Consider the following 24,589-nt stretch of genomic DNA (forward strand, 5'->3'; position numbering starts at 1 on the left):
AATAAAGGTACAAACACTTTCATGTTATATATATATTAGCAGCACATATAGTATGTATGCTTACTGCACTGAAATTCTTATTACGCACTATAGGTTGTAAGACATTTTAAAATAGTTTTATGAATTATTAGAATGTAATATCTAACACATGAATTCGTTTATGATAACATAGGGCATAGGGCTTAGACGCATGAACAATACAATAAATTATTATATTTTTTTAGTACATAATGCATAATAAATAAAATACATAAATGTGATCATAAAATCGTAATTTTTACTTGTTTTAATAAAACGAATAACTAAATAACGCATTTTTACACAACTGTTGAATTGTACTTAAATATGAAATACCACGATACACGCATAACATAATATTATCCATACTATTGTTTAGAGCATACAAACGATGAAACTATAAATACACGATATCATGCTTAAGACTTAATTCAAATGAAAGAAATGGTCTAAAAATCTTACATTTAGTATTACGTTATTATGTATTATAGTTATAGATGATAAATTAATTTGACTAACAAAGCTTAACGATTCGTCGTTACTATAATATGTTTTGTTAATGCTTGTATATTAAACGATTACCACAACGATCAAAGTAAAGTTTAATAATTTATATATATAATATATATGACGCCATACGGGCATCAATCCGACGGGTATAATAGGATAGTATAATTACATGGAAAACAAAAGAAAAAATATACACGACTATAAAAGTATCACTATCACGATATTATTGTACCTAGAAATCTCCTATTAATAATGATCTTAAAGCCATCAAAGGGACACAAATCACTGAATTTAACCGATAAAGCGGTGTGCAAACTAAGCGATCGACTAATTTTGAATTTAATTATTCTGTTTACTTTCAACATTAATCTTATGAGTGATCAGTTATCACTGATACATAAACAATTTTAAACTGATTTCCAAGTTTAAAGTTGGTATATGGCGAACATCTGAAGAATGATAACCTAACTATTATATTTAACGTCGTTAAATTAAAAGTATTTTTAATATAAATATTAACCTAAATTTATTTTCTTGTCTAAATATGTTCAATATGCCGCAGATGTTATACGTATATTAAACTAATTGCGTTCAAAAGAAAAAGAAAATATATATACCTATACTTGTTTAATGGAGTGTAGTTACTAGTTAAGTTATACAAAGTCACAAAGATTATAAATAAATAACAATTGCTTGAAGACAAACTCTATAAGCCAAAATACTGAACTATTTTTAAGTAATACGTATAACTACATCAACGAGAGTAGCATTTTAAGTAATTTTAATGCATGGTGAACAGAAAGACCTTTGTTTTACTTAATAAAAAAAAATGGTACTTGTTAAACGTTTGACGAAAGTTATGAAAATTATACAGATAGTAAATAATTTAAGAACACGTATACTTATGTCAGGAAATTCCCAAAAGTAATATTTAGAAAAAAGTTATTGTGTTTCAAATTATATTTATCCGAAAAAAATATGGATATTTTAAAAATAAACTACTTGACTTAAATATATCTACATTTTTACCAAAAAAGTGTGTTTAAAAATTAGATTTAATAACATTTTTGGTATTGTAATAAAAAAAAATGTTTAAATATTCATTAGATCAAAAGTTGTTTCATTTTTCAGGTCTTTCTACATCAGTCTGTATAGTGTATAGTGTATACTCATATTTATTAGAAGATAATATCATAATAAATGATAATATGCCACTAAATAGTAACATAAGACTATTAACAACACAGACTACTGTCCTACAATATTTCACAATAATTATTTAAATATTTTATTCAAATGTTTAAACCAATGTACGGTGGAAATTAATCCTATTCCATCACTTGCCTTAGTTGTACTTGAAGTTACTTACGCGTACTCGGCGAAATTGGTTTATAGCAATCATAATTCGTATAAGTTAACAACAATAATGGGACATCAGGACATCGTTTGAAGTTCAAGTTAAATATAATATGCATTATTGCATTATATTTTATATTATAATAACACGCGCACCGTGTTTTGTATTTCTCGTTAGATTTCGTCATTGTACACATGCAATTCTTATGAGAATTTCTGCCAAAAACGTTCAAATCATTAGCGAGCTGAACGACAAGTGAACAAGTATATAATATAAATAATAATAATAATAATAAAAAGCATGCAAATTTTACGGTCGTTTGTTGCTGTGCGGGGGTATTCGCTTACAATGCTCGTCATATTATAATAATAATATTATATAGGCATAAAATATAAAAATGTATTACATTTTATACATAAAATCGTTGTAATATTTTCTAAGAGGTATATTATACCGGGTATATAAAATAAAACAATTTTCCTTATTTATACCTATCAACTGACCTGGAGTTTAGACGTTCTTTAGGCAGTCGGTGGGGGATTAAACAAGGTTATAATGAACGATTCTCGCCCCTCGTCTCTGTATAATAACGCGTTATAGATATACTATTATTATTATGACTATTACTATTATTATAATAGCCGCGTCTACTCGATAACAACAGCAATAATAATAATAATAATAATAGCAACATGCGTTGCAGCACGTAAAAGGCTTGCGTGATGGCCTGCAACGGCCACCACCGCTGCCGTGCACGAGATGTATGAACTGTCCACCAACGCCGTCAAGGTATCCATAAACATTGTGTGTTATCAGACTCCCGGCGAGATGAGTAGGTTTGTTTGGGGGTAAGCTGTACATTGTATAATAATAGTATAGGTATAATAAGGGACCGCGCCATGGGGATACTCGACAATTTGCGATAAATCTAAACCCCGTCGGGTGACGATAATAATATAACAACTTGAGATACGGAGCGATGGCGCGTGAGTCAGTCAAAAAATTTTTGTTCACCGTCTATGTGAACAGTTTCAGGGTGTAAGTATTGCATTTTCCGCCCCGTTTCTAGTACTTGTTGTCATAAAGAATTCAATAGTTGAAGATTAAAATCTTTTATAATAATATTATCACGAATTCCGAGGGAGAATAACACTTCTTAGCACGCGTCAATCATAGGTTGAAGTTATTGTTGCATTGATGGTGAGAAGGGAGGAGGCTAGAAGACGTTTACGTTTAAATTGTTTGAAAATAATGAGCAAGTAAGAAACGAGACATGCGTGGACGGTTGCAGCTAGACATTATATAAATTATATAATTCGTTAAGATTTATGGACTATTGTATAATGTTATATACATAATAATAATCCTCAAGGAAACAGGAAACTGCCATCACTCGTCTCAGGATTGGCCACACCCACATTACACACCAACACCTCACGAAGAGAGAAGACCCCCCAGTTTGCACCAGTTGCGTCTCTCACCGTCAAACACAGAATGCCGGAGCTTTGACAACGACAAAAGAGAAGCTGACCTACCCGGCCAGCTCTCCGAGTCACTGAACCCAGACCCACGCAACGTCAAAAGTATCCTAGAATTTATCTATAATTCAAAATTAATTAACAAAATTTAAAAATGTATTCATATCTAACATATAACCTTTTATTGTATAATGTATGAGAAATGTGTAGTATTATGTAGTATATAATAATGTAAAATAATGTCAGCCCAATGGCCACAGTTGCCGCGGACTTTGTTTAATAATAAAAAAATAATAATAATAATAATAATAATATACCTACCTATATAGTATAGTTGCAGATGATTATTATAACTGTTTATTTCGAACGCATAGGATATTAGGATTATTATTTTCCGTTGCTCATAAACGCTTACCAGTTCGTCCACTCGTTTATCTTTTAATAAAGGTAAAACGAATTGTGTCTCAGATGGAATTCATCCAGAAAAGGTACAGAGCATAATATGATATTATCCGAGTTGGTATGCAACTCGTGCGCGCGCCGTTATTTCCCGAGTAATATAACGACGGTACGTCTAAATAACGCTTTGATCGATTTTGTCGATAAAGGGCGTGCGATTTAGATTAAACCTTTTTTGACGCGCGATATTTGAGTGCGATATGAATGTTCCAAAAATAGACTACCTCCGGTGTGTGTTCTAGTCATTTTCGATCTACTGCTTGTATCTGATATATTATAATATCTACGGATTGAGAATCGTGTAAAGCTTTCGGAGCATTTGGTCGACCGCGAGAAAAAACGCTTGCCAAGTCAGGGATCGGCATGTAAACTTTCTTGATTTTTAATTTTTAGAAATTTATTAACTGATATCACACTCAAGCGGTATAACAATTTGAATCCAGAAAAATTTCGGTGTGAACAGCCCTACAAAAAATTATTTTTATTTTCATTTAAGAGATAGATCTCCGAAACCAGAGAGCGGATTTCGTAGTTCATATCTCTTTTTAATGAGCTATCAACCAAATTTCTAGCTATCATAGTTTAGGAGAAAAGTTAAAAAAATAGATATTTTGGGACTGTTCACGCTGACGTTTTTATGAATTCAAGTGGTTATACCGCTTGAGTGTAATATCAAATACCTCTCATTAATATTTTATATTATAAATACCTAAATTACCCACCTACTTATCATTACTGAGTTACATATTTATTATTTTCCTGTTTAACACAAATTCTTGAAGTTTTAAAAATTCAGACTTTTTTCATTTCAATTACCATACTTACTTGATTAAAAATCAAGAAATTAAAAATAAAGCAGATTTAATCATTGTTATTTTAGCGAAATCCTCGTTTAGTTACAAGAATAAAAGCAAACAAAACAGACGCGCACCGGTCACGTCTATCGCGCACAAGAGTTGTTTTAGTGTTTTGTCGAGCGCCGAACGAGTCGTTTTATGGCTCGGTACGCGTCGAATCCGCCCCTTTAGAAACGGCGAGTGATATGAAAAACGAATCTATTTTTTAGTTAAACAATTATTGTGTTTCGGTCACGCTATTAAAATCGTTCCCCTCCCCTTGTTATAGCAGCTCGCTGTTCACCGGAATCATTACATTATCTTTTGTTACATAATATTATATAAGTAATTAGTAGGTACCGACAATGCTCATGACAAATGTTGAAAATTTGAAATATATATACGTTTGCCGGCAATTCTTATATAAGTGTACTCCGCCTCAGTATAATAGTTCAACCCACATCGTATTATTATTATTAAAGGTGCGTCGTACGTCTGGATAACGCATTTTCTTGCGTACACGCATAACACGGCGACGAGGAAATATTATAACCTTATTGTTACCCGTTTATAATATATTATATAGGTATATTATGTATATGTAAATGTCTCGTCTGCGAAACACTAAAAATGTCATAAGAACTTGCGTGGAAACGATTTCCAAAAGAAGAAACCTACCCTACTGTTATGTATACAACACAAATATTATACCACATGCGCGTATAATGTAGTATATTATATGCGTTGTGCGCCGCTGAGAGTAGCTTTGAAAGGTTTTCTTTGAATGACTGTTTGGTGTGAAATTAATTTATTGATAAACGGAGTTCGCGAACCACCGTACCGTGCGCCTTTAACCTACGTCAAATGCACGTGTCAAAAACATGTTTTCAGTTTCATTATTTCTGGCGCGTTAGTGTATATACATCAAAAATTATTATTTCTATTATTTTAAATATCATTTTATTATAAAATAAAATACAACGGCCAATAAAGTATTATACGAAAACAAAATTGTGTTTTCGTTACCAGTTTTTGACGAGCATAAGCCACAGCATAACCTACAAAGAATACGATTTTAATGACGTTTGACACGTGGTTACCGTTAAAAATATACCTATAGTTTGGATTACCATTACGACGGTATAATATTATACATTTTAATTAATTTCTTTTTTATTCATTTCGTGTATAATAATAATTCAAACACGTAAACTCCAGGAGGTCAATGAATATACATTAATTACACGCAAACATAAAGCAGGCCATATCTATGATTATGTACACATTTAATATAATGATGTAGTGAATAACAATTTAATTTAAAAAAAGAAAAATACGGTTTTGAATTTTAAAGTAAAGAATATTAATATTATTCGTAGTGCGTAACTGGCAATAATCGAATACCTACGTATACTATTATAATGAAAAATAAGTCATGACATTTTTGCTGTGCTTAGGAACTTAATAAATCGAATAATTATAATTCTTTTCGAAATCGATCGAACTTCTCCCGTTAACTTATTTTCTCGTTACGTTTCTACCTATAACCTATAAGGATGTTATCATGTTCATATTTTTTTCTCATCATTTAATTTACCCAAACCATTTTTATTAACATTTAAGCAAGTTTTAACTTGTTCTGGGTGATTTCATTACAATACTAAGTAAAGTCTTTACCTAATATAAGACGTATATCATACAAAAGTGTCCCATTTTTCTTAAAATTATTATTTCATAGTATTATACTTGGTTATAATAATATTATATTTTATGGTTCAAAACGATAAAGGCATATTGTAATCTAAACACTTCTTTGCACCGCTTTCTTGATATTTATTTATTTCATTAAACCGTATATCAAAGTTACGATGTTTGGCGACGGCCGTGGCGCAAACTCATACCGTGTCGGGGTCGGCGTCGCATCTCTTCTTCTTCCCCACCACTCGTCCATCAATACCGATGAATTTCGAACCATTATAAGTTCAAACTTTTCATCGAGTGCTAAACGATGGGAATGAACCGTGTCGGAATTATTTCCCATCGCCACGTACGTTTACCATCACACGTCTGGTTGAATCGTCTGTTATAAATGTATAAATATATTATACTATATAACTACAGCATTTTGGAAAAAAAATCACCCTACATCAAAGTCACAGGTAAATTTCCATAAACATAATGGAAACAATTTCATCACGTTATTATGTGACACAATTATTATTATTATTTAAGTATAAATGCACGCCCGTCCTCCCCACTAAAACAAGACGTATGACCATAACTATTAGTTATTACACGCTGTTTATATTAGTTACACTATTATCACACATTTCCCAATAATTATTATTATTTTTATAATAACTATTATTGTTATTATAGCCCTGTATAAAATAACCACGATGAATTATGTCCGGATAAATGTGTAAACGTTCTGGCCCCTCACGAACCGGTAATAATACTGCCACAATAACGGTTTATCCTGCACGAGGGTTGTCGTACATTAAATCTGGACAAAAGTACAACCTCGGCCGTAAATCGCAATACTAATTAAAAAAAGAAAAAAACAACTATTAAATATATTTTGCACGCAACACAGTTTCTTTTGTCGTTTTTTTGATGATAATAAAATATATCAAAGTGTTCTTGACGATGTTGACGTCGCAGGTAGTAAATAATAATAATAATAATAAAACATTCATGCAAAGAAACTGGCGTGCGACGTGTTAAATTATTCTTCCCCCTCCACACCTCCAAACGAGAAACGGAAACACCAAACTACAACACTTTGAGTACGATTTTCGATTGTTTTTAAAATATTCTCAATGGGTATAGAAATCGAACGGTTTTACGAAAACGATGCCGTATTTTCGATAAATTCATTTAGAGTTTAACGTTCCAAATACGAAGAGCTTCAAAGTTCAAGTGGCATAATATCGTTATCTATTTTACTTACACTATAAGGTTATATTATACAAGGCTATGTACTTCGCATTAGGCTATAAGGAATTTTAGATTCAACAATAGTTTTTGGTGGGATTTGGGGTTATCTGAGGAAATCGCTATCGACCACGAAATCAGTTGATATTGCAGTATTATTATACGCGTTTACATATAAACAATACCTATCACGAGCATGGCCCAAGTACACCTATTTCATCCACATATTATAATATGCTCAACGCTGTATATCGAAGACGACGGTGAAACTCGACTACTGGCCGATACATATTTATCTAAATCGAATGCGAGTCCGTCAACCTATAATAGCACCATATATAACATCAACCGTATTTATTCGTTGCACAGTTTACAATAATATTATACCTGTGCATATGTTTTCCGAAGTATTCTGACAAAGTCGCTTATTTATATTTAATCGTAAAAGCAGCCACGTTACGGGATGTAGAATTCGACACCACTCTACTCTATTCATACGGTATACCTACCTGCAATTGCAGCGGGTGATTGATCCATCACATCCGTCGGACACGGTATCGTGGTTATTTTTCACCAAGTACATTCGACGGTCCACAGAAATCGCATGCCGTGAACAGAATCTATAACTCTTTTTGAAGGGCTCCATATTATAAAAAGCATTATTATTATTATCGTCATGTATGTATATACCAGTATACGACACGAATGTCGATGGTGCGAACCCGTTTATTATAATATTACTGCAGCAGGCGATTGCCGGCGTCTAGTGCTAAACGTCAATCCGTCGGAATCGCAAAATCTATATCGATACGGCTCTGTCGGAATAGTGCGTGGACCGAGTAGAAAACTTTTCATTTGAACAAATTTCATTCGAACATATCTTAATAGTAATAGTAGCCACTTGAAAAATAAAAGAATAGCCTAGTTATGGATTTCTATGGTTCTATGATAGTGATTTAGGTGTATGGATGTATCACGAATCACGATACATGGATACCAGTTGGTTAATGGGACAGAGTGAACAATATATAGCACCACCCCATCTGTGCTCATCAAAGGGTTACACAAATATGTGTAATACCGATTCACGTATCATACAATAATCTAATAGTATTTAATACCCATAAATGTGTTTTTTTTCCGAAACCTTTATATATACATACCATCGCATTATGTATGTTACAATAACACAGGTAGCGCGTTGGTTTCTAACGAATCAAACACATACGTGAATAACTTGAGTGTCACAGGGTGCAGCAGAAACCGTCCAACTATACAATACGACATTTGTTCAGTACCTGACATTTCTACTAAAGGTTTTCCTCATGATTAAAGTACTAATAGTCATATTATAATATCGAACTAATAAATTCCTAAAATGATACGCTGAGGTCACATCTGTGGCCAATTAAGTCTAATATCGCATCAATTATTCAGCTATGCAATCAGACGTTTAAAAAACAACAATAATCGAAATTCAAGCGGAATATTACAGAATGTTATTTATTTTAAGATTTATGTTGGGATGTTCTGTTGATTACGTCAATATAAATAGTAAATATATTATCTATTGGTTTTGTATTTTTGTATTCGTTTAAAATCCGTTTTTATTAAATGCCCCGGGATATGTCTACCTAAATCTATACGTTATTCTTGAAAATTACATTTTTAAGGATTAAGGGTTATGAACAGATGTTACATGAACATTGAACCACCTACAAGGCGTTAACATTTCTAAATCTGTGTATATTAAGCTGAATCTCCGATGAAGTCATCAATCATACTATGTCTATAGAAAATCTTTATTTAATACGGTTTGTGCATCAGATACACGATGGCATGACTCGTTGAACCTGAACCAAATTTAGTTGCAAAGGTATTACGAAACTCACTAGGTATCACTGGATGCGTAATACAAATCACCCCACAACAAAAATTAACTAATGTACAATAAAAAACATTAATGTTTAGGAAGTCAATATATTTTTTTTAGGTTTAACACTGTTTATTATTAACTAAAACTATTTACTAACTAAAATTTGAATTCGGTATCCTGGAGTTTAAATAAAAATTATATAGGCAATAAGAAAAAAAAAAGATTAGTATATTTTATTTAAACTATAATTTATGTATTTTGTTTCGTTTTTTAATAAGTATAATGAAGACTTGGCCAAAATGAATTCTTGAATTGAATTTCGTATTAGGTGTAATAGGTATATTCTATATTCAAACTATATATAGGTACCTATAATTAATTTTAGCTAAATTATTATACCAGTGATTGTTGAATTTTGCAGAACTTACCAAACTCGCCACAATAGTGATGAGATAATACACAACTACATTAACAAAAATGGAACCATTAAATGGATTTTCCAAGAATTTTATACCCGGTGAGTGTGGTGGAACATAATATATAATATGATGAATTTTGATGTTATGAGGAATGAGCTCACATTAATACATTATAGAAACTTATGGAGGGCCTGCAAAGTTCAGTTAGCATTTTAAGTGTTTTTTTTTTGTTTTGTTTATAAAAACGAAATAGTTTTGTTGAAGTTTAACATTTTATTTTCTTCTAATATTACATCATATTGTAAAAACCATGACAATGCTTCTGGTAATGGTCATACTCATTTTTACACCGTTGCCTGTCCCATACAGATGGAATTGCATTTTGAATAATCACATCCTCACATTTGACAAATATTTTGTATTTTTTTTTCTTTATTTGTGATATGCATTCTATACCAGAGAGGGGGGACACAATTAATACAGATATGATCAAGGGTAGGATACATACATGTGAATGCTTATCAACCCACATTCACATTGATGAAGTTTAAACAAAAATACGATATTAATTACATGCGATAACTTTAAATCTTTGAAGTGAGCCCTTATAACCTAAACAAATTTCACCAAATACTCCAATGGATATTTATACCTGGTTAAAATTTTTTTAGAAACAAACCATCCCGACATTACGGTCCACGGTGGTGTAACTATTGTCTATTTTAATAAAAACTTCAAAACAATATCAATCTCTTCCCAACTTCTGTAAAGAATATTTACAATTATGTACACTAATCGTAAAATTAAAATAATATTCCTATTACTATTTTTTTATTTCAATCTTAAAAATACATTTTTTTTCTTTTAAAAATGTAAGAAAATGTCTAATAAATAAGTGAACATTAGTGAATAATATGATTTAGTAATTAATAATAATATTCTAGCTTTATATCTAAGGATGTAATAGACTTTTGAAATATTTATCAATCCAATGCAAAATACTGGAATCCAAATCGAAGTACTTTATAATAGTTCATGAAAATGTAGATACTATAGTGCAGTTTGTATGTTAAGAACTTGTATTCATTGTATGCCATGCATTGAAAATATATCAATACATTTTTACCATAGTCGCAAATGAAAGGTACCTTGGAAAATGGAAAATACCTATATCAAAAAAATGTATTTCATATGTTTCAACTAAAACCATTGTTCGTAAATCATATTTGTTATTAGTTATAATAATTTTAAATACATTATATTTCTCCTATAAACTATAATTTATAACTATCGTCTACTATTTTATTACACTTTATATTATGTGGTCAATGTTCAAACGCATTAATTCCTAGCATATAGCTATAGTTTTAAATAACAACATCGTAATAATTTACTATTTGATCGTTGTAATACTGACTGATAATATCATATAATTTTAATATGAGTGATGACTACGCTGAATAGTATTATAATTAGATATAAGAAAATAATAGTTTTTTTTTTTAAAATCAACGTTTTTAAAGGAAAAATATAGTTTTAAAAGTAATCACACTGTATATAGATGTATTGTTGTATTTATCTTTATCTAGATAAATTACATTTATATTATACTTATTTTTATAGGTACAACACGATTGCGAACGTCTTACCTTTTTTATAACACGATTGCGAACGAATGACGCTTATCAGAGAATTTGGTGTTTTACCTGAAAAACGGAACGATTGCGAACGTTTTTATAGACCACGTTGCCAAGTTTACAAAATATTTTTTTTAAATAAAAACTATTGATATTAATTACACAATGAAAACAACAACTACGTTACAAACTAACATTAAATAAAATAATATTTAATTATAATTATTAATAATACTATTACAAAATCTACGTGTTAATGTTACGTTAAAAGCTGAAAAATAAATAAAATAACGGCTTTTAAAAATTGTTTTCTACATTTTTGCTTTTTTAAATTTTTTCCCTGGTAGGAATTTCCAGTTTTTCTTAAATATAAAATTAGATCCTTGTGTATTTTATAATCATTATTATTTTGTAATGTTAATTCAATTTTAGATTTATCTTTTTTGGCCATCGGATTATATACGTTGTTTTTAATTGAATTTATTATTGTCAAATTTTGAGCTTGTGTTTCTTTTAAAACTGATATCACGACGTGTGTTGGAGGATGGGGGCTATAAAACTGACCATTGTACGTCCTATGAAAGCTCTCTGGGCCATTGTTAGTTCTACAAAATAATTATAAAAACTTAGAGATCTTGTATTTACTGGTAAAATTTAAGTGGGAAGGAACAAGAATTCAAGTTATTTTTTTTAAATCATACCTTGGATTTACTGAAGGTTCTTGTGCCCAAAGATATGATGGAAATAATGCATCAGGTGGAATATATGTCGATACTAAATAGTCTGTAAATACATGACCTTCTTCAAGGCTGAGGCATTCGGGCATTTAAAAATTTGTTATTGACTAACACCAAATCTGACAACACCGCACGATTAAAGGCAGGTAAAAACGTTCGCAATCGTGTTACCGGAAAAGGTCCGTTCGCAATCGTTCCGTTCGGAATCGTATATTACCCATTTTTATCTAGATAATATTTTGTTAAAATTATCTTATCTTATCTAGATAATTTTTTAGTTATCTATTCCCAAAACTGATTACAACTAGTGAACTCGGGCGATCTGACAGAAGAGGAGTTATCCCCCATAATTTTAATAATTAACATTTGTTAATTTAAAAATTTGAATCTTTCGCAGTACAGTTGGTATTGCTGACACCGCAATCGTGGTTGGCAATATGTATATGTGTAAATTAAGAGTCACGTCGGTCCCCGGCCAGTTTTCGTTACGCGGACATAGACGCGAAACGAAAGTTTTTTCCCCGTGCAAAACGTACACCCATATAGCTAAAAGAAGTAGTCACTTCAATAAAATATTCAAAACGCATATTTAAACCACAGGAAGGAGTGCATTAATAAGTGAATTTAAGTTGAAAATATTCATAGGTACATTGTGTTACAACTTACATGTGGGATGGAAAATATTTTCCAGGTTTGTGTACTTTGCAAGATAAAAAAACACGAGCAATGGAATCATCATTTTCGAATTTCTCAAACTTTGGAGACTATAAGGTAATAATACAATATTGTAATTAAACATAATATAATAATATGGCTATCGACGCTCTATAATAGTGTTAATACGTATTACGTCTTAATATCCAAGTTCAGACACTAATGCTTATAGAACGACTATTCTCGAGCGACTGAAATTTAGATAGGTAATACAATAATTTATAATAGAGCACTATAGACTGAACAGCGTTTTTAAATTTTATCACAACGATAAAACTCAATTTCAATACCTAGCAGCATAATATTATTATTTATTCTAATCTAACAACCACGATATTATACACGAATATTAGTTATACCTATGGTAACACATAACCGTCATCAAGAAATACGTGTAGCGGCTCTGACTAAAAGTTGAACATTTTTATCATTGTTGGGTCAACACTGTTTTAAATCGAAAAAATAGCACTTGAATATTAGTGATGACTAATGTAACGTATAAGTAAAGGAACAGAAATAAACTAAACAAACGCTGATTATAAAATACCTACTAGATATTATGCATATTAATATTTTATTATAAAATATATGTTTTTATTCGTAGCAAAATCGATTTAATTTATACTAATTCAGATATCGGAAAACGCTAGCTATTTATTGAAATGTTAAAAAAATGTGGGATTTAATTTACTACCAACATAGGGCAGGTGCTGAATTCGTATGACAGATTGTCATATTATGGAACTAGACATTTTTATTAATTTTATTAAACGTTTGCAGTACGAATAACTATTTGTTTAGATTTTATATTCTGTGTGAAACGATGAATGTATTGTATTTACAATGATGTGTTTATTTTTTTAATTTCTGTGTCTGTCATTACGGTTTGGGGCAGTAAAACTGCTTCGATTTTCATCATCTTGTTCGATGCGGAAATTGAATATAGTTAGTGCATTCGGGAGGTCGAATTTTAAAAATTCCCAATAGTTTTCAAAAGCGACAGGAAAAACAATTTAAAAATTAAGGAAAAACCGGAATTTTAACGCAAAATAGGTTTTCCACAAAATCGATTTTGGTTTTTGGTGTAACTCTAAAACGAATGAACGTATACATGCAATTTTCAGTGGTTGTTTATATTTGCATTTTCTATACACGATGAAATTTTCAAAATATTTTGATTTGTTTTGAATTGTTTAGGAACATTTCAGATTCCAATTTTGATAGTCTTTTAGATTCTGAGCGGAGCGAGGAATGTAATGGTTTTACAATGATGTTTATTTCTTTTTCTTTTTTATTCTGTAAACACTTTTTCTCCCTCTAAACTTACTCAAAAGTATCAAGTATAGCATCTTTTCTGAAAGTTTATGTTCTTGAGCAGGTACTTTAGAGAGATCATTTTTTGATTTTCGAAACGCTACTCGAAATAAAAGCGGTTAAAGGAGAAAAAACGTAAGATTTCACGATTTTATAATATTAAATAATAATGCACGTTTTCTACCAGAAATATTGCTTCAAATATTGCTTACAAGAGATATTTTTTGTTGTATTTTGGATTAAAAACATTTGTAAAAACTTGAAATTTGGGTTGTTTACTTATATTAGTCTTACCTAGATATGGTAAAATTTTCAAAATATTTGAGTGATTTATGAGCTTTTTCTTTTCTTTTATATTTTTTTTCATTTTTATGATATTTCCTAATTATAAATTATAATTATAATTATATAAATTACCTATTTATATAAATCGGTCTTAAGCTGTTCTTAAAACGCTTTGTTTACCACCATAGAAACGAATAAAATTAAATAAAAAAGATTCCCTCGTCCGCTCAGAATCGTTTTTTTATCGAAGGCAATCATTGCTTTCAAATCGAATACAGTAAAATTACACTATCCTGTCCGAGGCCCGAAGGGACCACCGAAATGCGCTGACTTACTTTTTTTCAATGAATGTCAATAAAACTTTATTTGTTGGCTAAAAAAATCTTGGTTATTAAGTATATTAAGTATTAAAAATGTTTACTTTATTTTACATGGAATTTTATTTAATTATAGGAACTACAAAATGTTTACAATATAAGCATTTAATGCACAAAAAGAAAATTATTATTTATATTATTATTAATATCAAATAAACTAAATAATATTTAATGTAAATTATGGTCCATTCTATTTTTTTTATAAAAGAATATTTTATTCGGGTACGACAGTTGAGCTTTCCTAGTACCATGGGTCGAGAAAGGCTGATCTAGAAAATAGTTCGAGTCTTAGAGAAATGGTAAACTTTCAAAATGTTCGTAGAATTATACCAGAAATGGATTAGTGCTCTTATTTCTAGTAAAACGCATTTGCGGGTGAACCAAATACGCAAAAGAATGCACTATTGTCAAACAAAAACTTTCTCAGTAACGATGGTGAAATTTACAAACATAAAGTAAAAATAAGGTCATTTTTGGATTTAATGGAAATGGTTAACAACTTAAGACTTGGTCGAGTGTCCACGGTGCTCTTTAAAAAAATACCATAATCTTGAATTTCCATTCTGTGTAATGGAACAGTTGCATTTCCATTGGTTTTAAATTTATATATATGTATAATATTATATCACCACGACCGTAGTACAACAGACACCACATTATCTATACATATATGTATATGTATAGTGATCGTGGGTATGCTGTGTGGGTGTGTGTATAAAGTAAATTTGGTGGTGCGTAGATTGAACGACTGAAGACAGGAGAAGAGTGAGAGAGAGTGTGTGAGAGAGTGAAGTGGGGCAGGTGAGGATGGGTGCGTGAGAATAAAGAAATAGATTTAGGTAAAAAAAAAGAAACTTTTTATAATACGAAGGCACAACTGTGCCATGTTCGTAAATGTGCTCAATTTATCGCGGAAAAAAAATTTAACCGATTGCACTCACATAAAAAAAAATTAACCCCGAGAACCAAGTCTTGTTATTAAACGAGTCTTGTATTATAATATATTGCGTGTTGATTTATTCTCCTATTTTAAAAGTAATATGACGGACATAGCAAATTTTTATATTCGTGATTCTTCACCATACACCTACAGCTTATCTAGAAAAAACTGTTAGATTCTCAATACCGAAGCTAAGAATATATCAATAAACTACTCTATAATATAATACAATGACGATTTAATACCGGATGTTGGCAATGTAAATTTAAATCAAACTATAAATGTGTAACAGTAAGTTATAAGAATTAAAATATTCTAAAATGTATACGAAATACTATATATTTTATATTAAATTTAAGATTTAATTAAATTATTTAGAATGAGCTTTTAAAAATATTTTTGAGACCTTGAATTATACGAATGTATCCATCCAGGATAACTCTTAACGCTACTTTCTAACAAATTCAAGGGTGTTTAAAAAAAAAAAAAATAGGTGTAGTGTTACATGAAAGTTTATATGATATTATTAATTTATTGAATATAAAAATCTTCGCATAAAAAAAGTTAATGGATGAAAAAGCATTTCTGTTTATTATAATTACCGAACAACGTTTGTCAATATTCGAGAGTATAGAAATATAATCTATACCTATATAATGATTGTAAAGTTCTAAGAGTTGAATTTCGATTACCTGATAAATAAATTGTAAAATATAAACTTTGGAAAACCGTTGAATTGTTAGTTTTAAAAAAAATAAAGGTATTACCTAATATATTTTGTACTTAATTAATAAGTATAAAAATAATTTCAAAAAAATTTTATAATATATAATGGTTTGTGTTTATACTTATTATGTATTTAGCTTTGATGTGAAAAAGCGATTTTTTGTCAGTTCCAAAAATTATAAGCATTTTAACAAAACTCATATCTATACAAATACAATTAATTGTATATATTAAATTCATTGAATTTATTTCGTTCAACGGGCGTTAATGAAATATGTAACTATAAGATATTTAGTAAACTATTTAACACAACTATAGCTTAAAGCCATTTAGTTATAATACAGATATGTTTTGTATCTATGTTAATATTATAGGTATAATATTGCATGTTGGACGGAATTTAATAAATAATGCCTCGGACGAAATTTTATAATTAAAATCGCTATTAGCTTTAAAATAACAAGTACTTAAATATTTATATTATAAAATGTCCTCGATTGAATGGCCTGGTGATTTTTCGTTTGATTAATATTTTTTGTTCACATTAATTATGCAAATACATACTATCAAAGAGGAAATTATTCGGGTGTGATGATACATGATGTGTATATTGTTCATATTATATTATAATTATCTATTTTTTATTATTATTATTATTTATCTATACGCATCAACAATGAGTTAAACTATTACAAAAAAACTTATTACAGATACTAGAGCATAACATTATTTTAACAACTTAAAAATATATAATTTTAATCATTTTGCTATTGAATTACCTGTAATATAAAATAATGAAATACAAACAAAAAACTTCTGAATAATTATTGCGGAAATTATAGTATAATAAATATCATAACTATCGACGATAAAATGCACAAAATTAAATTTGTGATCAAACCATTGTATAATTATTATACAGTACCTATATAAAGTTTATGAAATTAAAATTTCTATTTCAGTGTAAAATCTCTAGATGTCTAGAATATTTTGTGTTGCGTTCAAAATAAAAGATGTTCTGTTGTCAGCATATATTTTTTCTTCCATTTTTTTTTATTTTTTTATAAAAAATCCTTGTGTTTGTCCCAGAAAAACCACTTATGCATGCAGTGAATTCAATTCACCTATACACAATTCGGGGTTCATTCATTTACCAAGAAATCAGACATCACGTTATCGAGTCGAATAAAACCTATTCGATTGTATTTAACAGAACCGATCGGCAAAGGGCAAAATCGATATTTTAAACGCGCGGGTAAACATTGCAAGCCATTTCAGGTTTAACATATACCTACCTGTTAACAAAGCATTTGTATATCTATGTGTGTGTGTGTGTGTATGTGTGTGTGTGTGTGTGATATATATATATTTAGAGAGAGAGAGAAAGAGAGAGGATTGATGGAGTGTCGGTGCCCGATTTAATGTCTCCCGCAGAAGAGGAAAATATTATGCGCGGAAAACGGCGTCGCTCGGCGCGTTGCTAAGATTGTATCACTCATGCTATAATCGCATAGAATTATACGTGATCTCAAATCGTTAAAGTTATACGAGATTCCCCGACGGATGATATTTCGATTTTCTAGTTGTGTATACGGAGTGATTCGTATTACCCACTAGCCGCTGTACTACAATAATTATGCTGCCACTATCGGTCTCATGCGGCGCGATGCGTCGAATTCGGAAACGTTATTCGTTAGGTCTTCGCGTTCATGTCGATGGGTTTTCCGGTAACCAAAATCGAATTCATTAACACTTTTGAAAAGGTCATTCATACATTTTAAAATGAAAAAGTTATTATAAATTGTTATCGAATAAGCACATAAAAAAAAAAAAAAAACATAATGATTTTACCTAATTTTTTTTCAGTTGACTACTGAATAAATGAACTATCGTCATTAGTGGTGAAATGGTCTGTAATAATATCTCTAACCATTCGGGTGTAAACCGTTTTTATAAATAATTATTTTTTCCTATTGAAAAATCCCTTGCAGACTTTACGATATTTTATAACTATAATTAACCAACACAAACACACTCACATGCATACATCTATAGTACAGAATGGACTATAAAATAAATATTATTGTGTACGTACCATGAGACAATGGTTTAATCTTTGTGGTTAGGAAAATATATTAAATATTTTGTTATTAATGAACAGTTAATAATAATGAAAAAGTACGTCAGATTTGGGTTTCAAATTCAAATTGATCAATTTGATAATGTATTATATAACCACCTAACATTTTTCGTCCACTTCAGCTACCTAACCATAAAGTAAACGATAATATTTTAATGATATGAATATTTTATTTATATCTTTGTGTAAATAAAATATGACGTTATATAGTTTATATAGTTAACGTTTGATGGTTCCTATAACTATGATAGTAAAATAGAAAACAATAAATACTTTAATTAACTATTATACAGTATACTTATAATTGATTTGATAATAATTATGTTTTCAATATAAATCGTATGATAATTTGTACATAGGTAATATGTAATTGATTTTAATGGAAACTGTTGAAATGTGTGTAAAAATAAGCTATATTCCAATCTACGTAACTTCAATTTTTTTAAATAATATTTATTCCACTAATATCTTCTAAAATGTAATAATTATACTCCCTGATGTACACATTATATATTACACATTTATTATTTATTACATACAACAAATAAACAGCTGCAATAATTGTTTATTATTGTACCTATTTAATTTAAAACAATGCCACAATAATTGAGTGTTGTATGATAAAAAAAAAATCATGTGTTACAAATTTCGTTGATTAAAATTTTTATTTTAAACTCAGCTTCATATTAAAGCTAGTGAAATAAAATTTCATTATTTATTATTAGTCATTAACAGAAACTATTCCGGTAAATTATTAATTTGGTAACCAGCTGAAATCGACTGAAATTAGTTTATTATGCTGAAATGGTAAAATATTGTCGTCAAGATATTAAATTGTTCTATCAACAACGATTTAAAATGGAAATATCTTGAGACCATATCGTAAAGTTCAAATACATCACATAATAAAATTATATATTTAATTTCGTCATCTCATTCAAATGTTTCAAATTATGTTTTTATATTTTAAAAATGTATTTTGAATTAGCCTAACATTTTTATGTCGTGTTATCTCATTATATATAATATTATTATGAGTTAATATTTGTTCATTATTCAATGTTTAATAGCATTCATTAAAGTACTATCAAAAATACTTGTTATTTAATATACTTGAGTATTTGTTACACTATATTAATTACCTAATATTTTTATAACCATTTGGTACTTCCATAGTTCCATTATATCAAAAAATTAATTTTTCTTTTATGCAGAGTTATAAATAGTTAACAGTTGAAAATCTAAAGCTTATTTTCGAGTAAATAAATTTTAATTAAATGTTTATGCAATCTATACTAATATTATAAAGGTGGAGAGTTTGTCTGTGTTGGATATATTGTCAATTTATCGAGGAAGGCTATTTATCATCACGCTACGACCAATAAGAGCCTGGGGAGGTACTCAAAAAGAGATTTTGAGATTAACAATGGAAAAGTTTGTTTATAAACGGTTGCTATTATAGTTAAAAAAGAAATTATTTATTAGTAGACATAGTATTTATTTATTTCTAGCTAATCCCGTGCACTTTGTTGCCCATTAAAAATAACAGCTCTATAATATGAATAATATGTTTTATTTTATAATATAACGGTTACCATAACAGCAATTTTAAACCAATGGCAACCAATAATTATTATTATAATAGCTTTGACACCCATGGCAACCATTTATGAACAAAAATTTCCATCGGTAATCTCAAAACCACTGTTTGAGCACCTCCCTAGGTTGGTCCTATCCCTTTTTAAATTAGCCTGTCTTCTGCCCAGAGGTCTAACCTATCTCTGAACCAAATGAACCCGAGTACTTAGTTGCCCGGCAACCAATAATTATTATTATAATAGCTTCAAAACTCACGGTAACCATGGTAACCTTGGTTACCGGTGGTTACCATGTACATTATCTATGGATATTATCATGTACATTACCATAGACATTATCTATGGACACACACAGACAAGCATACATCAATATATTAATAGATTGGTTGCCATTGGTTGATAGGACAGATCAAGTACAAGCATGCATCAAATCTAATTTTCACACATTGCCTACCAAGGTGGTTGAGTTGACTTATTGAAGCGAGTTACACCAAAAAGGAGTTGAACAATCACCATTTTTTTAAGAGTTGTTGGTGTTTACGGGCCACGAAGTGTGCGGGATCAGCTAGTATATTTTATAAACTGTACATTAAAAAAGAAATAATAATTAAAACACAAGCAACTTTTAACAATCCATTAATGACAAATTAAAAACGTATTTTTTTGATTCCAACAAATTTGTAGATTATCTCATCAATAGATACATATTATGCTTTTGCCCATGCAGCAATGCCAAACGCCCAATTGTAAGTCTGGACAGACCTATTCTAGGTCTTAACCAGGTCTACAGTAAAATGATACACATAATGTTACATTTTAAATTACAAATAATGCCTGCCTACTATTAATATGTATACCTTTATACATCATTATAAAATAATTCAGTAATGTTGGTACAAACCGTGGTACCTACTGTTTATTCTGTGGTTCTGGTATTGAGCTCTGTTTGATAATCTTTATGTAAACTCTAACTAGTGATCACAGATTGAAAATAAATCAATGTATTATCTGGATGCACCTTCACCTCACTCCATTAAATCACCCTTAATATATATATTATATTAATGGTTATGTCTGTTTCTAAAAAACCTATATTAGCACCATTAGGAAATACATGTGTGAGGATTTAGAAGTTGAAATGAAAGCAGTTAAGGTTTCAATTGTGTGGCATTAGATTCAAACAGGAGTGTTACGCTCTGTGGTCTATTTTCTGTACATATCCGATAAAGGATTATGTTATAATATCGTTTGAAGTCGAAATTACATTTTTCTTGGTAATGTTCAAATAAACTGTTTAGCTATTGGCTACGGAATTATGTACATGCAATGGATAAATCTTGTTAACCCGCAATCAATTAATTTGGAAATACCTCCATTGCACATATTATACCATATATCAGTCTAAAATAATCTGAGGCTTTATAATAACTATTTTATTGTGCATGTTTATTCTAACAAATGTAAATTCGATTGATAAAATAATATGTTTTGATACGAATTACATTGATACGATTATCAACAATAATGTTGTGTACTTTTCAAAATCCCAATAATTTAAATCAATAGAATATCACAATCTTTATTTTATAATAATAGAGACATAATACATTGTATTAATTATTGTTTTAACTTTAATAGTTAAATCATGGTAAATATAATCTCATCAAAAACACTCCGCCAAACTCCGTGTAAAAAAAAAATCGCTTTAACTTAGCTTGGTGACTTTAAAACACTTGATTAGTAATTCACTATCTATTTCAATGATAGTAGACTATATTATAATGTAGTTTATACTTATTAGGCTATAATATTTTTAAAATTTGAGTCGCCAAGCTAAGTTCAATTATTTAGTAGACTATTCTAATATAAATTATATCTTATATCTATAGTTCAAAGACTTAGGTATAAAATGTATCACAACTTTTAAAGCCTTTTTATTTTGAACCCTCATGTAAATTTATTTTGGTAGTAACGGAAGAAGAATTTTTAATTTGAAATTGGTCGTTAAAATATATAAACCTAATCAAAGCTACGCTTGATTTATTTTTATATTATACAGTATACACGTTTGTATAAACAATATTATATAATATTATTTAATATTCATATTGTTTATATTGTATTACTATAATTTCCACAGCAACAAAAGTAATGGAATGATATTTAGGGGAACAATATTATATTTTACGATAGTTTCGTCACATAGGTACTTGACTATTTTTAGCCATCTGCTTGCGAGTTCTCCCGTTCTCATCTGTAAAATATTTCTGATCGATTGATACCTTATATGAACTTACATGTTCATCCGATTGACCTGTACAGCTGGCCGATGGATTAGAAAAATTAACATGGGTTTTCAATACTACAACTCCGGTCCCAGTTAATATACGTTAGTGACTACTCAGCTTTTTTTTTACGTAGCTCCACGCTACTACCGTAGCGTTGGATATAATATTTCACTTTGATTGTTTTGTTTTTCATATTAGATATCAATAAGTCTATAATTAATAGAAATTGGAAAAAAAACTATATAAAATACAATTATTTTAGTACCTATAATCTATAACATAATACACATATTATACCAAAAAAAAACTAATTACTATCGTTACAATCAGTCTCTCTGTCTTTCAGGAGTCGCAATTATTTTGTACATTTAAACATCTAGGCACATGTGCAACGGTTGTATGCAAATATGATAATGCGTTTGTTTATAGTCAAAAGATTAAAAAAAAAACAACATTTTCATAGACCATTGATCGATTCATTACATTCACTGCTTATATGTTTTATTTTTGATCGATTTCATATTTTACATTTATTTACAACACAATTCATATCGCAGATTTCATTAATTATATATTTATAATATAATTCGTTCGGAGTAAAACTACGTACCATATAGTGGTAATAATAATAATACCAGTTAGTGTATTTCCACATGGTAGCTGCTTTGTTAATTCATGAAGTACATATTTTGTCACAATTAAATAGAGGTACAGACAATTTCATTATTTACAAAAAATAATTTGGGTTTGTAAATTTCAACCTTTTGGAAACAGATAAATTACAAATCACGGGTTTGCATGTTTCCGTGTTTTATGGTCATATTATTATATTAAATCGTAATTGTTTTTGCAAGTATACGATTTTTTTTTTTTTGGTTCATATGTTTTTTTGTATTCTATCTGTTTCAAAAGAGAACTAAAGAACAATTGATGGTTTTTAAGTTAAAATAAATAAAGAGAAAAAGAAAAGGGCAGATTAAACAGACTGTAGAGGCCTCCCGGCGGAGGTACTACGACATGAGTAAGTGTACGATTGTGCCTATATTCTTATCGTACATAATATATTTATTATATTTTTTCACAATTTAGTTATTACACTTTTGATTCAGGATCATTATATTGTAGGTATTTATTTTAGGATCTAAAATAATAATAATGTGTTAACATTGGGATTGGACACCAACTAAGAAACGAAATCGGTAAAATGTAACCATCAAAACCATTAATTAGTAGTTATATTGCGTTGTATGACCTATGTAAAAGAAAGCTTCTCGTGTCTTTGATAAATTTAAACGACTAAAGGGTGGCAAGAAAAAGTCAGAATTGGTTTTAATTTTTATAACGACTAACTAATGTAATTACATTCTGAATTTTAGCAGACTCCAACAGTTTAATTGTAATTCACGTCAGAATTTAATAATGTAATAATAGTCTTCAACAAATGCGTAAATCGATAAAATATTAGGAAATTTAATAAATTAAATGATTCAGTATCAAATGTACAAAAATCGATCAAATATAAAAAAAACCGCCTTCGTTTTCTTTGCGGAATGTTTTAATAACCACTAAACATTAAACACCGTAACAAAATAGATTAGGTTAAAGAGCGTTTAATACTTTTCCGTTATAACTTAACATGATACACAGTTTTGACGTAAAGATTCGTTAATGCATAAGTTTAATAATGCATAATTATACCATAATAACACTATCTATATAGTATAAATAATGTTATAACACGTTTTACAAAAATATTTTTTTTCTACTAAGTCTATTATCTAACTGATAATAAAAATAATTTCGTTGCAGTTGGCGATAGATAGTGACATTTGACTGTGGTCTTAAGATTGATAGAGTATCAGTTGGACATCATTTTAGAATATCTACAATAATTTTATTGAAATAAAAGTGACTAATATGATATAGGATTATCGGATTATAAG

The 24,589-nt window shown here is 29.4% G+C and overlaps 2 protein-coding genes across 5 annotated transcripts in view; both read right to left on the reverse strand.

Moving 5' to 3' along the window:
- LOC132944813 (octopamine receptor) overlaps positions 1 to 24,589 on the reverse strand; it is a 93,419-nt gene that overhangs the window by 46,149 nt on the left and 22,681 nt on the right. The window lies entirely within an intron of this gene.
- LOC132945548 (uncharacterized) lies at positions 11,792 to 12,628 on the reverse strand. Its single transcript, XM_061015325.1, has 3 exons — positions 12,229 to 12,628; positions 11,851 to 12,132; positions 11,792 to 11,798 (listed from the first exon to the last, which is right to left on the reverse strand). The coding sequence occupies exons 1-3, from the start codon at positions 12,351 to 12,353 to the stop codon at positions 11,792 to 11,794; spliced, it is 414 nt and encodes a 137-aa protein (XP_060871308.1). The 5' UTR covers positions 12,354 to 12,628.

The sequence above is a fragment of the Metopolophium dirhodum genome, chromosome 5, assembly GCF_019925205.1.
Source record: "Metopolophium dirhodum isolate CAU chromosome 5, ASM1992520v1, whole genome shotgun sequence".
NCBI classification, from domain to species: domain Eukaryota; kingdom Metazoa; phylum Arthropoda; class Insecta; order Hemiptera; family Aphididae; genus Metopolophium; species Metopolophium dirhodum.

Excerpts from the sequence above, each read along its gene's own strand:
- LOC132945548 (XM_061015325.1), bottom strand. The coding sequence starts at position 12,353 with ATGCCCGAATGCCTCAGCCTTGAAGAAGGTCATGTATTTACAGACTAT. Across the intron at positions 12,133-12,228 it reads GAACCTTCAGTAAATCCAAG|AACTAACAATGGCCCAGAGA; the intron begins GTATGATTTAAA and ends ATTATTTTGTAG.